Below are 17495 nucleotides of genomic sequence, written 5' to 3' on the forward strand. Positions count from 1 at the left end.
TGAAAACACTCTGATGAAGATGCGCGCCGCAAAGCAAGTCACGAGGCCTTCACTGCTGCAAGCACTAATCAGTCACGAGATAAGTCCGGCTTCCGCACTGCTCTTGTGCAAATTTGCTGATTCAGTAAATAAAAGCGTGTTGATTTAGTAAGCATTTGTTTATTGTTTTCTTGATACCCTCAATAATTCGACATTCAGTTAATTCGGACATTTGTTTCAGTCCTGTGAAATCCAAGTTAGCAAGGTTTTACTTATAAGTACACGAAAGCATGTTGCAGTTTGCCTGGTGTTGCTGTGAAAATCGGGCTTTCTTGGATTATTTGTCCACGACAGCCTTCACTGTGATCTGTTGCAGGTGCAGGTTATTTTGTTTCTTCCAATTTCAGATTCTCTGAATCTAATTGCACTCCTCCAAGACGTGGAGGTTCACCATGATGACCAGGGTCATAAAATTTACTTTTCATAAAACTTCTACTAAAGTAACATTTGCAGTGCACATTATGTTACGGCAATTTATGGCAGCGAACACGCATCTGGATGTTTCTCTTGCCTTTGCTGTAGAAGGTCAGTGTCCATTGAGATTTGTTGCTTTTGCAAAATTGGCAATTTTCTTTAAAGCAAAGCTTTCCTGTCTATGTTTCAGGAGTTTAAGAGGTTGTCTGTCTTACTATCCATGCATAGGCTCAGCTGGGGTGCCTAACACGATCTGTTACTCAATTATTAAAAACAGAGAGAGAGGAAACTACATTTGTGATGGCGGGACTCAACCAGGCTCTCTCTGGTCAGCAGCCCAGCACTCTACCTATTAGGCCGCATGCATGGCATGAGAGAATAACAGCTCTACCACTCTTTTCTTGCACTGTAGTGTTTCGACATGCTTGGCACATGTGCCATGTCTCATAGCAGCAGTTTGTTTATAAAAGTACGAGCACAACAGTTTGTCCCATCCTCCCCTGGGGCAGCTAATGCTTTGAGATGCAATGTGACATTGCACTGCCTTGAAGATCCACTAAGATTACCCAGTGCATTACCTTGTGGGTTAACCTGCTTGCACGAAGTTCTACACACAACACTGTTGACATACAGCCTTGCATTTCATTGTCATTCCTATGCTGGACTGTGAGGTGGAGCCATGCAACATCTGCACAATACGACAACGCTTTAACCAGAAAATAGAACATAGAGACGATCACAGTACAGTACAAAACAGCATAAGCTTTTCTTACATTTGAAAATCATCTTCGATGGCTTTTGCACAATTGTTTCATAAAACTCTTCAGCGCTGTGAGAGCGAAAGTTCAGATTGGTTAATCAGAGGCCTATTTACTGTGCCTTTTTCAGGGGACGGCTTTTAACTTACATATTTAACAGACATATCTATAATACTGTAATGTTCCAGTGGTTGGCGAGTGACTGTTGAAGTCATGCAGTGCTCAGAGGGCAAACCTGTGTATAAATTTTTCTCTGTGAAGTCAGGGTACGTGGAACTGTTCAGCTATGAGCACTTCTGTGAGACATTTGGTGTCTGTATCAGTGCACTTTCAAACTGGGTACCCATATTACTGGGCTGTCAGGGTCCTTCTGGACTTCCCTTCTGGTCACGAAACTTTCCAGAAGGTTTCATATAATAGGGACAGAAGGTGGCGCCAAAGGTGCTGGACCCGCCGTGGTTTCTTAGTGGCTATGGTGTTGGGCTTCTAAGCACGAGGTCGTGGGATCCAATCCCGACCACGGCGGCGCATTTTGATGGGGGAGGAATGCGAAAACACCTGTGTACTTAGATTTAGCTGCATGTTAAGGTGGTCAAAATTTCCCGAGTCCCCCACTACGGCATGCCTCATAATCAGAAAGGGGTTTTAGCATGTAAAATTCCATCATTAAATTTTTTTTAAAGGTGCTTATGTAAGTAGAAAAGGAACAATCTGCCACACCACATGGCTGGGCTTCGCAATCGTGTTAATGCTTAATGACAAAACGTGCCTCTCCCACATTTATTTCAGCATGTTTGCAAAGTGAACATGCAACAGGAACGTTCGGCAAAATAATTGAATGCGCGATATGTTCGTGCTTAGTAAAGTATACAAAGCGCCATGGTATGATTGACGTGGCCTTCCTGCCCCCTAGTAAACTTCCTCGCACAAACTATTTCGGTGGGCTGTGTCTGGTTTCACTTTGTCTAGGTGATTAGATAAGTTACTTATATTTGGTTAGCTAGTTTAGTAAGTTAGTTATTAGATGGGTAGTTTAGTTAGTAAGTTAAATATATACACTTAGTTATTATAGTACAATAGCTTATCAGTTTAGTGAATAATTTTGTTAGTGTAGTTAGATAACCTAGGTAATTAGTTGGTTTGCTTTGTTGGTTTAAGTAATTAGTTTAGCTTGCTTAAATAATTATAGTTTTAGTTTGCTAGTTAGATCACAGTTTTGTTGTAGTTGTTGATTAACTTGTTTATTTTGTTCAGTTATTATGTAATTAGTTTACTAGGTCAATTAGCTTTGTTAATGTAGTTTGTTATGTTAGTTATTATTGAGTTGAGTTAGTTAATTACCTGTTCCAATTAGCTGTTATGAAATTAGTTTACTTAGTATTTATAGTTTAGTAATTACTTATTTGTAATGCTATTTAATTTGATAGTTCATTAGTGTGTTTAGGTAAGTTAGTTATTTAGAGTTATGTTTGGTTTGATAAGTTAGTTATATTTGAGTTTAGTTAATTGTAGGTTAGGTCAGTAGTGATTTAGCTAAGTTGGTTTGTTGGTGAGTTTAGTTCATTAGCCAGTTTTGTTTAGTTGATCACTAAGTTTACCCGTTTAATTGGTACACTTAGTAAGGTTATTTAGGTACCATTGTAACTTGGACCTGCACAACAAATTTTAGGCGTCGATATCACGAAACATGCTGTCGCTGTACGGAGAGAGATGTACTGTGCAAAAACTGAAGAGCGTGCTGCTAAAAGCAGCAATGCAGGCCTTTTGTGCATAATTACATTAAAGTGCGACATGAAATTACTCCGTAGATGGTTTCTAACAATGGAGTAGTGTCAAATGTGCCATCTCAATTATGAATTAGGCTGCTGTTACAAATGCAAGTGAACATGGAAATGAAAGAAGGCATGTCGTTTCGAAATTGTTTGCATTTAGAGGGACGCTAAAATAATTTTTTCTGCATTAGTAAATCACCCTTCCACAGTGCCAAAAACGCTCTTGCTGTGAGAAAATGCTTGGTAGTCCAGAAAAGGAGCAAAATTAGACTGGAGGTTATGCCGCCTTGAAGTTTCTGCACCAAACCGCCGTGGCGTCATGAATTTTGATGGCCTCTGCTAGGGCCCAGGTAGTCATTTAGCATTAAAAATGGACTGCATTGCATTGTTACAAAGGAGCCAAAGACTGAATATGGCCAGTTTCATGAATTATTATTGAGCAAACGCCGCCAACATGCAAAAAAATTAGTTTGAAATCTGTGAAGTCTATCCATGTACCAGCATTCAGATTTTAGCATGAAATTCAAGAAATGACACTCATTTTTTCTTCTAATAGTCAACCTATCATCACAAAGTGAATGACAACAAAATTTCTAAAGATTGCTTTATCAGTCTAAACTGATTTATTGTTTCACTTTAGTGTCCCTTTAAATTTTTTAGCATTTTACAGAAACATGGCAGTAATTTTCATGTTGTATATTTCACTGTGTATATTTCACCATTATCACCGTGGTAATATTAACACGGTGATAATGCAGCCGACCCTTGCACAAAAGCAGGTGTACGCACTGAATGCCTCTGGTGCGCATTGGGCTCCAGTGCTTCCACTGTGGGTGCTATGTGAAGCACTGTCATGAGGCTACACAGGAATTCTGTGCCCAGATGAAAAGTATAGAAAAACCTCGGTGCTTCGTAGCCAAGTCTCTGCTCAGCAGTGTTGTCAGAGGTGACCGCTAAGACAGGGTTCAGTTTGCCATGTCTAGGAATCGATATTGTATCTCTTGTAACTTGCTCTTGTTGCTCTAACCAATCAACTAAAACGCGCTATCAATGAAGGCAATTATGCAGCTTCAGTATTTGTAAATTTAAGCAAAGCGTTTGAGAAAATAAATCATCACATTTTATTTCGTAAGCTTAAATCTTTAGCAATTACTCGCCCAGCACTTTTGTTACTACAAGATTACTTAACAGACAGAATGCAGGTAGTAACTATTTCAGGCGTTCATTCTAAAACGACGTTCACTAATACTGGTGTGCCTCAGGGTTCCATATTGGGTCCGCTTTTATTTTTATTATACATCAATGATCTGCCTAATTGCCTCTCTTCTTCGAAATGTATACTTTATGCCGATGATACTACTATCATTAACTCCGATAAATGTCATACAACTTTAGTGCCTAACCTTAATGACGATTTACGCAGCCTGCTGGAGTAGTGCCATACTAACCAGCTACAGATAAAACTGTCAAAAACAAAATTTGTTGTATTCACTTCCCACCAACAAATACTTCACTCCATTCCTCCTATTTTTCTGGGCACAAGTCCTATCCCTGCAAGTTTTTCATGTAATTATCTTGGCATAGAAGTAGACAGAAATCTGAAATTTATTCAACACTTGACCAAAGTAAAACAGTAGATTACCTGCAGGATTAGGGTACTTCTAAAAGCACGAAACATTTAACCATCAAATATTACTATCATTATACTTTTCATTTATTCATTCCCACATTAACTACTGCGTTACTCGCTGGGGGAACACTTACGTAACCCATTTAAACTCGTTGCAAATCCTACAGAATCAGGCTGGATAATTACATTTAGCCCATATAACAACAACGCCCCATATCTTTTACGAACCAATCACATTCTTTCAGTCACACAACTCGTTAAATATAACCTAGGTACCTTTTTGTTCCGTCAAATCAATTACACATGATGCGATAGCTTGATACCACAACCTTGTCTAATAAATACTAATATTACCAGGTTTGCAATAAATAGGAACTTCATTTTACCCAAAGTACATACTGAATATGGCAAGCAGATCATCCATTTTTCATCTATTGCATTCTGGACCACACTACCATTAGATATAGAAACACTTAAAATTCACGAATTCAAGAAACAACTAAAAGATTACATTCTGTCGAATACTGATGCCTAGTTCATACTCACAACCATTCTTTCAGAATGCCTTCATTTCATTTTCATTGCCATACCATTAGGTTTCTATTTCTCCCTGACGTATACGTTCGAGTGAGCAAATTATACTGTATTTGTCACGTCATCTATGCTGTTAGTTTATTAGTTGTCAATGAGATTATGTTACAGTGCTTTTTTTTCACGACATTTACGCACATGTAATTCTTCAATCATGCTATTCTTACTAAAACCTGTCATTCTTCCATGTTAACAATTTGTTGAAACTGCTGTAATTTTTGTTTTACAGTCGACTCCCGATAATTTGAAGCCGCTTAATTGGAATTTTCGGTTAATTAGAAGTGAAGTGCTGGTCCCGTCAGTTTTGCATGTAATCCTATAGAAGAAATTGCTCGATAATTCGAAGTCCTCATCCAGTAATATTGTTTAATTGGAAGTTAATTTTCAGTCGGGATCCTCGAGGTGACCGTCATTCTTTGGTAGAATGTGCAATTTTTCAAGTGTTGCAACAGTTCCGTGCTCCGCGTTGGTGTCATCTCCACCGCAGCCGCCCGCAACACCATCCTTCTTGGAGCGGCGCGTTTATTCATTGCTACGGCTGCCGTGGCCTCCGCGATCAACTCTGGTGGGAGTTGAAGCGGCTCCCGCCGGAGGCCACGTGCGACTGCCGCGCGTGGCCTCCACGATCAGCTCCGGCGACGCAGGTGCCATAGGTGCACGCAGCGCTGCATACTGGCAGTGGCGAGATTGTGCGAGATTAGTCTTGCAGCGTGCGCAGCGTATGTCGAGGCATTGGTCGACGCGTGTGTTGGTCGAGCGCCTTTGTGCGGGAAGTTCGTAGGCTTGCTCCACGAGTGATTCGGAATTGACTGTACCTGGTCGCGCAGTTTATAGCCATGGCAAACCGTGGCTCTTATCGCACGCTCGACCTGGCAACGAAAGTCGAGGTATTGAAGGAAGTTGAGAAGGGAGGTGCCGCCAAACAAGACATAGCGCGGAAGTACGGGATCAAGCCGAACACGCTTTCTAACTACATCAAGAACAAGCACACAATAATGGATGCATTTGAGAACGACAAGTTCAAGACTTCTTGGAAGCGAATGCGCACCGGCGCTTACCAAGAGTTGGAGAAGGCTCTGCTGGTTTGAATTAGGGAGGCCAGGAGCAACAAACTTCCTCTCAGCGGAGACATCGTTGCGATGAAAGCCCGAATGCTTGCAGCAATGTTGGGGATCGATGACTTCGTTTCGTCAGATGGATGGCTGACGCGCTTTAAAGATCGCCATGACCTGGTTTTCAAGAGCGTGTGTGGTGAAAAGGCGTCCGTTAACGAGGAAACATGCGCCACGTGGAAGGACGGAAAGCTGCGTGAATATCTCGCCGAATACAGACCGGAAGACATCTTCAATGCAGATGAGACGGCACTCTTCTATTGGCTTCTACCAGAGAAGACCCTGACATTCAAGGACGACGACTGTGCTGGGGGCAAACGCAGCAAGGAGAGAGTGTCGGTGCTGATCGCGGCAAACATGACTGGCACGGAACGATGTCGGTTACTTGTGATCGGGAAAGCCGCGAAGCCGAGATGTTTTAAAGGCGTGAAGACTCTGCCTGTGGACTATGAGGCGAACAAAAAAGCGTGGATGACGGCCGAAATTTTCAAGAGCTGGATAAGCAAATTGGACCGCAAGTTCGCTGCTTCAAACCGCAAGGTGTTATTCCTTGTCGATCACTGCAGTGCTCACGTGAATGTGCCAGCCTTGAGTGCAACACGCCTCGCATTTTTGCCTGCAAACACAACGGCTGTTTTGCAGCCAATGGACCAAGGCATCATCAAGAATGTTAAAGTCCTGTACAGGCGGCACCTCCTCGAGCGCATGATTTTGTGTATAGATAGCTCCACAAAGTACGAGGTGAGCCTGCTTAGTGCCATCCACATGTTGGCGTGAGCATGGGATCGTGTGAAGCAAGAAACAATCGCAAACTGCTTCAGGGCTTGCGGTTTTGGGGCAGCTTCTTCGGAGGATGCCTCTGAAATTTCAGCGGAGGAAGCGTCATCAGGCGAGCTTGAAGGCACTGATTTTGGTGATGCTCTCGGGGACGTCAATTTTGAAGATTACGTCGCCGTAGACAAGGCGGTCGAAATGTGCGGTGCGCTGACGGATAGCGAAATTGTAGAGATTATTCGGCCCCAGGAAGCGACCCAGGAAAGCGACGATGACGTTGAAGGCGAGCCGCAACCTAAGGCTGCCGATGTAGCTGCGGGCCTTGCTCTTGCGGAGCGCTTCTTTGCCGCTGAAGGTAACGCGGAAGAAGCGTTCTGCCACATCTACAGCCTGCAGAACTTGCTTTCAGCAGCGCGATTCGGCAAGAAGAAGCAAAGCAAGATGACCGACTATTTTTCTTAGAGAAAATACTCGATTTCGCCGCAAATAAAGTGCTGTTTTTGTGTTTTGTGCTTAATTGGAAGTTCGTTTAATTCAAAGTTTTTTGCGGTCCCTGTGAACTTCGTATTAACGGGAGTCGACTGTATTACGTTTGCTTTGTAAAAGAGGTCCCATTGCAATCTTTGACTTCGGGACCTCCTTCTGTATATTAACATCTTGTAAGCTTTCTAATCATCTCAGTAAAAACCGATTCTGATTCTGATTCTACTGTGTTAAAATTTCCTACCTTGATGTTTTGTGCTCATCAAGCTGCAATAATTGTCTTATCTGTGGAGCCCATTTCTTCTTGCGTGACAGTGGGCAACAAGATCAACTGACTCTAAATGCAGTCAATGCCTGGATGAAAAACGTAGCAGGAGACAGTAAATTATAACTGAAAACCATGATTACCATAATTGTTTATCTTTTCCATGGCTACAGCAGAGTGAAAAAGACAGCATTTCAATTCACCACTGTGTAATGCACATGTGGTGGATCTATTTTCAGTCTAGGTGCCCTTTGACTCTTTTCTTGGTTAGTTTGCATGAGAAGTGAATTCTTCTGTACCAGTAATCGCTGCATGGGAATAACAATTGGCAGTCTAAATTGGCTGATTCATTATGTCGAGATGACTTTGTGACCAGTGTTGCAATACCTTGTGTTTCTGTGCCACTTGCTATTTTCAGGATGTTTTGTCCTCTTCAAGAGCTGTCGTACATTTTTACATGCTAAGGAAGCACAACAAAAGCAAAAGCACTAAATAATGACATTTAAAGTGCGATGCATACATCTTGATGGTGGATTTCCCTTCAAATTTGAATGATATGCGAAATGTTTTATTGGAAAAAGTTGGAACGTTGAACTTCTGGATGTCTGCCTTCAGCAGTATGCCGTCACATGGTTTGTTTACTTCTTTAGTTCTTTCTGACAATAGTTTATGCATAAGGCATATCTTTCAAGTAGTTGTACAGGTGCTTTTCCAGTATGCTGGGCATACAATACTGGCCTCCCATCTGACGTTCCTGTAAAGAATTCGTGCATAGAATGTGAATTTTGTAAACATTACAAAATTTAATGATGAATTTAAAATTTTTAACCTGTTCTGCACTATGCTTTTAACGAATCTGAAGGTAGAAGAACTTTGGTGAAACGAAGTTTTCAGAGGAGTGAAATACTGATTAGCACATGAATAATCAGCATTTCCCTCTTGCAGAGCAAGAAAAGCTAGAAGATGAGATCGGATCTTTACGGAAGAAGCTGAAGAAGAATGTGCAATCTCTACGTGAAATGGAAGGCAGGCCTGAAGTGCAAGGCTTCTCGCTGGAACCCCTCAGCCGGGAAGAGATGCAGGCAATCAACAAGGCCATAGGTCCTTGTGCGTAAACACTTAGTGTACCACAGTGTACATTTAAATAAATGTGAGCCACGCTGCATGCAGTGTTTCTTCAGATGCTACAGTTGTGGCAATATTTACGGCCAACACCTCTCCTATGAACGGATGCAAATCTGGAGGCAAAAGAAAGGTATGTGCAGCAGTTTATGTGGTTGTGGTGAATGTCATTTTGTCCTTTGGATACTATGAACGAAAACAAAGATTGTTGAGATAAGCATCAGCATCACTCATATCAGCACTTATATCCACAAAAGTGATCAGCCCATTACTGTTCTTTTATTTTTATTTGTTTGTGTTAAGCTGCCAGCTACATTCAGATTCCAAGGCAGCAGGTGCTCTAGGTGTACTAAGATTATTAGAACAAAGCAAGAACTTTAATAAAACTGTTGTATATGTTGACTTGTAATATGATGACACCAACATAATATATCAGTGAAGCAATATAATGCATACAGTGCAAACCGAAATAACAAAGTTGGCAAGAAAGCAAGTTACAGCAATGAACTATACCAAGTATAATGATGTACTCTGCGTAGTAGGAGGAGGCATAAAGAAAGAAAGCCTGATCTGTCGTGGCACCGCTTAAAAAAGCAGCTTTTCTATTTTTGTCATGAAAGATGGAGTGTCAGTGCACACAATCTCCGCCAAAAATCTGTTACACTTTGTGATGGTGCGAGGGGACAGTCTATATCTAAAAGCAGTTTTATGGCAAAATAATTCTTTGAATGTCTTATTGTGGCTTTGTTGTTTGTATATTTCACCATTTGCTGTGATTTAGCCAATACCAAGGCAGCTGTTTCAGAGTCGGAAGTAAAATTTTAATGGGTTGATTTTTTCTTTTTGCTTCAAGAGAAAGTAACCTTGATAAACGATATAACTCAGTAGTGGATAACCGAAATTCATATGTAGAGAAAAAAGTCGCAGTTTCACCTGAAAAGCAAAACATTGCTAGCAATGGCAAAGTACATATTAGATAGTTACATAAAGTAAGGTTTGTACGTTTATCGGTGATATAAATTGCAGTAAGCATTCGCTTGCTAATTAACAAGCATGGTGTCATGCATGCACAGATAAACATGAACAGCTGTCTATGACTGCACCATTATCTGTGACAATGCTGCCGTGATGAAGAGCACTGGCAGCAGGGAGCAAATGCTTCATGTAGCTCCCTTCAACTGCTCACTTCATTGCGTATTTGAAGTTTACATTATGTGACCTCCTACACTAGGCGTGCGGGAAGATGGTGTACGTGAAGTCGCAACCATCTTGACTTGCCATTAGTCCCTGCACCTGCCACAGACTACCTCCAATATATAGTGCGCATACCATGTTTGCTGCATATGCGTTCAGCCACACGGACAGCTACATTCAGTCATGGCTTGGCTGAGGAGGAGACAAGCACTCCCTTTCCCTAGATAGAGCACTCCCCTTCCCTACCCGCGTAGGAATTAAACTTTTGCCACCCTGCTTATCAGTTTTGTAGCCGTTGGGTCTCGGTAACTTTGACTAGTTTTGAACACTCGACTAGCCTCGAACCATGCGAAACTTAAGGTCAGACTACACGCGTGCGCGCTCTTTGCCGCTCCTGATTAGATGCCTTGGCATACTTCGTATTGAGCTATTGGTAGTGCTTCGAAATGTGTGAGTTGGATGTGGCTGCTATTCATCGGTCCACACCAGCACAGCCAGAAAGGAGCATATAAGTGCGAGCACGCACTCAAGCCCTGTTGTGTACAAAGCAAACGCCGTGCATACGCACTGCAGCTGCACATGATTTTATTTCACTGTAACTCTGTGCATGTAGCTGCAGTGTGCCACATAGCGTAGATACTGCGACTGCTGTGGGATGCTGTGATGAGTCCACTGAGTGTGCACGCTGCAGATCGCTGAGGACAGCTGCGTTTGGCTCGTTTGGTGCATCATAGGCGCCGAAATCGGAAATCGGGGTGTCTGTGTGAACAACCAAAATCAAATTTGACCTGTTCAGTAGGCAGAGCTCTGAAAGTCTCCGTGACTAAAGAAATAGTCTTGCTCAAGAAATCATGCTTCCAAAAAATGCATATTTCTCGGGAGCGTTGCGGGTATATCTTGCTCCACCGTAGCCTTTGCAGTGCAAGTCATTGAAGAAGGAGTGAAAGCACTGCGATAGCTTTGTTTGATTGCCAATAACTCCGCTTTTTCTGAATGGATTGAATTACTTGTGGCAAAGTATTTCTGAAATAGTCTAATTTAACTTCAAATGCATTTCATGACTTCTATAAAGAGTGGTTCAGGGCCCCTTTAAGGAAAGCCTAGTGGTTGCTTTCTAGTACATACTGTTATGTCAATGCATTGAAATGCATTTGTGGTCATCTTTCTCTTCAAACTCCACTCTGCATATCTGCACAGGAAGCAATCGTGGATTTTGTCGGGTTCACTCAATGTTTTAGCACTTCGCTGCAAGAGTAAGTTGAGGTCCTCCCCCTTAGTGAGAAGATTTAGGTTTGAGCTGCTTCTGACATAATTCACTAGCTCCGAGTTGTCGTTCCTGTAAATACCTGAAAATGAGTCATTCAACTCACTGCAACGGCTTGGCCTTTCTGAATAATTATGTTGTACTTAATCATGTTCATTGGCTCACATTTTTTAGATATATGGTGCCAGAACTTTGGAGGGGGTAGATAATCTTTCGAAAAGTGTTATGGAAGTGATGCTGGGGGAGTGTGAGTTATGCACAGGTCTGTGCTGGAAGTGCAGTAGACTTCACTTAGCTTGCAAGACGTCTGAAATTGGTTTTATAAATGTGGAGGTTAACACGGAAAGAAACCCAATGCGAGAAAAAGCGTATGCAGCAGCAGCGGGATGCTCCCAAACAGCTGCTGCTGCGATTGGCAAGAGAAACTTCTGCATGAGTGCACATCCTGTCATCGCAATAATCAAATGAGCAGCTTAGCTGGCACAGTACCAGCAGACTCAATACTTTAACACGGTGACTTGCATGGTAACTGCATGTCTAGCATTCGATAAACAGCTTTTTATTATTGCTTTTTAGAGCGCAGCCCTTAGGCGCCTGTTTTTTTGTTGAGCGTCGACGCAACCGCATAGCGAAAGATGAAACGGCAAACGCGAAGCACAGTGGGGTATAAAAAAAATGGTGAGAGCGAAGAGAGCACGAGGTTGAAAGCGGAGAAAGCCGCCTTGCAGCACTACCGGATGGTGCTCACGTCTGCCAGCGGCTGTGAAGGGAAAGAAAAAAACAACAGCTCGCCTTTGCACAGCATTTGCCATGAGCGTTTTCCGGTAAAAATTACAGTTGCATAATCTGCAGTTGCCAAGAAGTGGCCACTGTGTGGCTGGTCTATATGTAGCGCTGCGTGTCATGGCTCTGCCGATCGGTGCGTGATTGGTGCGATGCTTCAGTATATTGCAAAATGAAAACGTATATACAGCTGTGCTCAAATTTTGCATTAGGGATTATCGTAATCATCTGTGATTTTTTTTCAGCAGTGTTTCATGTGCAACTTGGCTAACGGCAGATAATCTCTGCCTGACAGTGGTGCTGTCACCGATGCACTGCTCAAGATCTTTATAGAATAGTTACACTGACAAATGCAAACACAAGTGAGAAAGAAAGCACATTTTCACATAGGGTACACTGGAACTAATTTAATGCATGCTTTAAACTGGCCTGGTTTCCTTTTATTTTGTGGAACAGGTAAGGAGATGTGATTTAATTGCATTTTTAAAACTTTCAAATGATGTACGCTGGTTCACAAGTTTTAATGCTGGCTTTATGTTGTGGCTACAGCTTGCAGTTTCTGGTCTGGAAGGAGCAAGCTGATGGGCCGCCAGTATGCTACATGGCAGATGACCAAACCATTACGCTTGCTTGGGGAGTGCTCCAAAAGCAGAGGGGTTTACTTGTCATTGTGCAAGAAGAATTACTCCCCCCCACCTCAAGTTATTCTAATTTCTTAAACATTTTTTACTTCTCTCACCCTGCTCTACACACCTTACTCTGACCTTGTGATGGCAGTGTGCGTACAGAATGGAGGTTCTTGAATTGAACCGAAAAATGAGATGCTGTTGTAAAATTTGAGAAATATGAGTGGTGTGACAGTTTGTAAAATTCATTACAACAAAAATGTATCGTGCAGATCTCTTGTGTTCTCTCTGGACAACTAAAAGAAGTGGTTTTTGCGTTATAAACTGTCCTCTCATCTAGACTTTAGTGTAGTAGTCACACCACTGGGCACTGGCACTGGACACCCGCCGGTTTATAACACATGTACAAGGCAGTCTCCACGGCCAGGAATTAAAGGGGTGGAGACATCAAAATTTTCGTTCATGCGTTTGTTGACGTTGCGTCATGCTTCAGGGAGCACGATACACACAGCGGGATTCATATATATCCGATAAATAATTTAATAATATCATTATTATACCGAGCGATTTCGGTTTCGGTTTCTGCTCTCCGGGGGATGCTATGACGTCACAGAGGAGGAAATGCAACATGGCTTGGTCACGTGGCCCACAAAAAATAGTGACGTAAAACTATGCTGCGTCGTCTGCTCGCGCATACGCGTGCTCTGCCAGCAGAGGTCAACCGCTGGCGATTCGAAGTGCATGTCGCGATTATTATAATTATTGCGAAGAGCGACAACAACGGTAAGAAAATACTGCGGCTTGTGAGAGTCGGTGATTCATTCCGAAGCGCCGTAAGCTTTTGCTTTGAAGTGAACCGGAAAAGGCCTAGCGACGATATCGGCGGCGCCGAACGATCAGAGGCGGTGAAGCTGCCGTCGATGCCAGAGGGACCACTCCTCGGTCGCTGATTGGCCGCTTCGCCATACGGCTGCCGCACAAATTTGTCCCAGGCCCGTCCTCTCTACGGCAAGGAAATCTCGCCGTTCGCGAGCAAAACCGCCGTCGCACGGATGCCCGCGGACGACAAACGGCGTGCGGCGAGTTTCCGTGCCAGTAACGTGGACGGGCCGGTAACGTGGAAAGGCCAAGCGAAGGAGAGTCCGCTCCGAGCTGCCGAACTATGCGACTATGCGAGGAGAGAAGCAGACAACACGAACGCCGCATATCCTGGTCCCTTTCAGAGTCGGCCGGCTAGTGTTATATACTCAAACGTGTAAAGGCCCGTCCGCAGGGCAACTCGCCGCACGCAGTTTGCCGTTCGCGGGCCGGCGTGCGGCGTTCGTGTTGTCCACTTCTCTCCTCTTGTGTCCGTGTCTGCACGCCTTACCCCTTCTTTGCATTAAGAAAGGATTTCTATATGCCTGTAGCTCGGTCATAGTGGAGGCTATGCTCGGTTGCTCGGCTCAGCAGGCTCCGTAATCGGCATTTCATCGCTACTCATCATACGTCACGTTTTTGTGCTGGTGTGCTATGACGTCAATATTTTCGTTCCTCCTCTGTGACGTAGTAACTGCCGCGCTAGCGATGGGTCTCGACTACGAGAAGGAGTTTTTAGTGACTCTTTGGAGCTGAATTAAAATTATTTTGAAATTTTTGCAGCGTCCAATACCTCGTTCTGGCTGTCCTTGCATACGGAAGCAGCCTACAACATGCTTTTTATAGCCTCAAAATTTGGTGTCCCAACCCCTTTAAGCTTTCCTGGGGTGGGTTGCTTGGAAGAGGCTCGTGCAGATCGCTGTGCTTGCTGTGCAATAACCAAGACAAAACACCAAACAACTTTGGGCCGCTCCCATGGCGGCCATTTCCCATGTGGTGTCAAGCCACCCTATCCCAATGCACCTCCTTACGGGGGGTGCCTTCAGGGGGGGGGGGGGGTGCTGGCTACAAGTACCGCTTTCCAAGTGTTGAGATCCGTTGGCCGAGCACCTGGCAGGGAGCACTTGCCTGCTTCCCACAACCACGACAGATGCCCTACCAGAATGCCTTCTGTGTGTGGGTTTATACGCCTCGTGCACGGCCTATAGAGGCGCCACTGATAGCGGGCGCTTCGAACAGTACGCGCGGGATCAGTAGCAGACAACTCTTTTCGGCAAGGATGGCTGTGGTTCGCGGCTGCGATTTCTCCTTTGCTCGGGTGCCAGACTGCTTCTTCTGCGGTGACAGCTGTAGGGAAGACACCTGCCTCTGTGGCAGCGGGCATGAACACGATGTTGCCGCTGTTTGGGACAACATGGTGCACATGCGTGCCAGTTGCGTCCCGCAGACAAACGCCATAAACCCCATTTACATGAAGTGGGGCTCATGTTAACTAGCCGATAAATTTTGCTGAATAATGCGATGTCGCGATCGTTTTTTAAAAATTCTACCCTTGCCGTAATGCTGCTTCTGTACCTAAATAATAAGCACCCGTCGTTAGTGCAGACTTATATCAAACAAATCCGCACGGTGCTATGTCTGCATATGCCGTTGTGATTTTTCTGCTGATGTATACATGTGACATCGCCGAATAAGTGCAGTCAAAGTCGCCTCAAGATGTGTAATTGCGAATTTATTGATGGAAACGCGTACACTAGTCAGAGAAATCGCCAAACGCACGGGTTATTAAAAGCGCGTGTTAGCGCTGTACCGCCGATGCAATTCTTCATACGCCGGCGAACTGCCGTTCCCGCTGCAGTTCTAGCAATTTTAAATTCCCCAAGGGAACTGCTTGGAAACGTACAAAGCTAAAGTCTGACTAATTTTTCAGTACCTTTTTTTAAATGTTACTAGAGAGAGGTGCCACATGATATATGTAAAGGCAGAGCAGCGCCAGTCAAAGTGAATGAGCGCTGGCGGCAAGGCAGGGTTTAGTCTTCTGCGGCGTAAGCATAATAAGAAAGAATTCACTTGAGTATAAAATTCACATGCAAGAAGGGACTACGTTGTGAAACAAATATATCACTCAGCGTGCTAAGTCTGCTTAGACAGCATCGAGATGTGATGACTTCCCAAACGGGACGCGAACTTAGCGAAAAATGGAACAATAATACCATATGCAGCAACTATTAGCAATTCTCGCCCTGGACTACCTATTTTCTAAACACATTTCCCAAAAAACCACAGTATCGGATTCCCGCGGGCGAAAAGAATAAAGTTAAAAAAGCACTTGCTTGGTATTATTCCGATAAGACACAGCGTGATTTATACCCTTTACAAACGAGGCAGGGTGAAAACTTCGCAGCTTAAAAGAATCAACAAGAGTTATGCGTGAAGCAACTAGCAACAGTTAAACATGTGCGAAGCCACGCATAAAATAGACGTAGAAACATGAAGTGCGCGACAGCTGGTGCGAGGATTTACCGGGCCACATAAAACCAACAGTTTCAGTAGCTTTAACATACAACACAATGCGCTTGTGCACTCGTGCTGCCTAGCTAGCGCAACGCGGTAAAGAAGCGGAAAAAAAAGCGGCAAACGACCTTCCGAATTTTAGCGAAATGCCTTTAAATCGCATGCTGCACTGCAGACGAACTTCATCGCTTACGCGTCTATGGTCGAGTGGAAAAAAACACCGATGCGACAAAGAAAAGGATGAGAACATGAAATTTCCCGCCGAAGCGACGATCCATTGCTACCGTTGCTCCCGCTGATGAGGCTTTGCGGGGAATGATGAGAACCGTCTCGCCGGCACATTTTCGCCGGTATTTGAGCCTCCCGCCCTGCAACAATTGTTCTTGGACATTCCTTGATGCTTTGGCCACCCCACACATGTGAAGGGTGTTGCCTGTTTTGCTCTGAAAACGTGAATAAGACAGAGACGCACTATCAACGACACAACAAACTACGGCGCGCGGCTGGCTCCTCTCCCGTGTGTTCTGCGCAAGACCCATCGGCGCGCACTACGCGTATAGAGACCGTGCCAAGTGTTCTCTATAGGGCCCCCCCTTTCGAGATGTGCACTCCCACAAGTAGCCAAGCCAGGAGATTTCCCTACCCATTTGAATAACCGGTGGGTTTCTGGCAGCACTGGGATTTGAACCTAGTACTTACCGCAAATGAGGCAGATGCTCTAGCACTGGGCCATCACTGCGGTTGCACAACGCATGTGTGCGTCGCCTTCTTGTCTCTTCCTCGTCGTTTTGCGCTGTTATTCGTTCGAAGACCAGAGAGGGCAGTAAAAGTTTCAGGAACAGATACTGAAATTGTCATGGACATATTTTATCATGGGTAAACTGAGCATGTCCGTGGCACATTTCACCACTTGACATTTTTTTCTGTGTGCAATGCAGCTGGCCTAGAAGAGCAGATATCTTGTGCTTTGGTCTGGGCATGGCCAGCACAGTAATTCACCCCTTGGTATTTAGAATGGCTGTGATCTCAATTAAAATTTAGTAGACTGCAGCTTTACTGCTGATGATCGTAGTGTTTCATTATACTTTGACTGAAGCAGTGTAATAATCTCGGGAGGGTGTGTTGGAATGCGGTGATAGGGTAGCTGAGTATAATCATTTGTACTTTGGCATTGCAGTCAAGAAAACATGCTTCATCACAACAAAAGGAAACACTTCACTGAACAAGGCTATATTGTAAACCACTATATGGAAATCACTGTTCTTTAATTTTTGTGTGCTCCTTGGTTGCAGCACA

At 43.9% G+C, this 17495-nt stretch overlaps 1 protein-coding gene across 3 annotated transcripts in view; it reads left to right on the forward strand.

Annotated features, from left to right (window-relative positions):
• LOC142564356 (p53 and DNA damage-regulated protein 1-like) overlaps positions 1–9027 on the forward strand; it is a 28670-nt gene extending 19643 nt beyond the window's left edge. For all 3 annotated transcript variants that reach the window (XM_075675334.1, XM_075675337.1, XM_075675335.1), the window contains exon 4: positions 8784–9027. In XM_075675334.1, coding sequence (XP_075531449.1) covers positions 8784–8953 — 170 coding nt within the window. In that variant the 3' untranslated portion in view covers positions 8954–9027. The remainder of the gene's footprint in view (positions 1–8783) is intronic.
• Positions 9028–17495: the final 8468 nt, after the last annotated feature.

The sequence above is a fragment of the Dermacentor variabilis genome, chromosome 11 (genome assembly GCF_050947875.1).
Source record: "Dermacentor variabilis isolate Ectoservices chromosome 11, ASM5094787v1, whole genome shotgun sequence".
In the NCBI taxonomy this organism is placed as follows: domain Eukaryota; kingdom Metazoa; phylum Arthropoda; class Arachnida; order Ixodida; family Ixodidae; genus Dermacentor; species Dermacentor variabilis.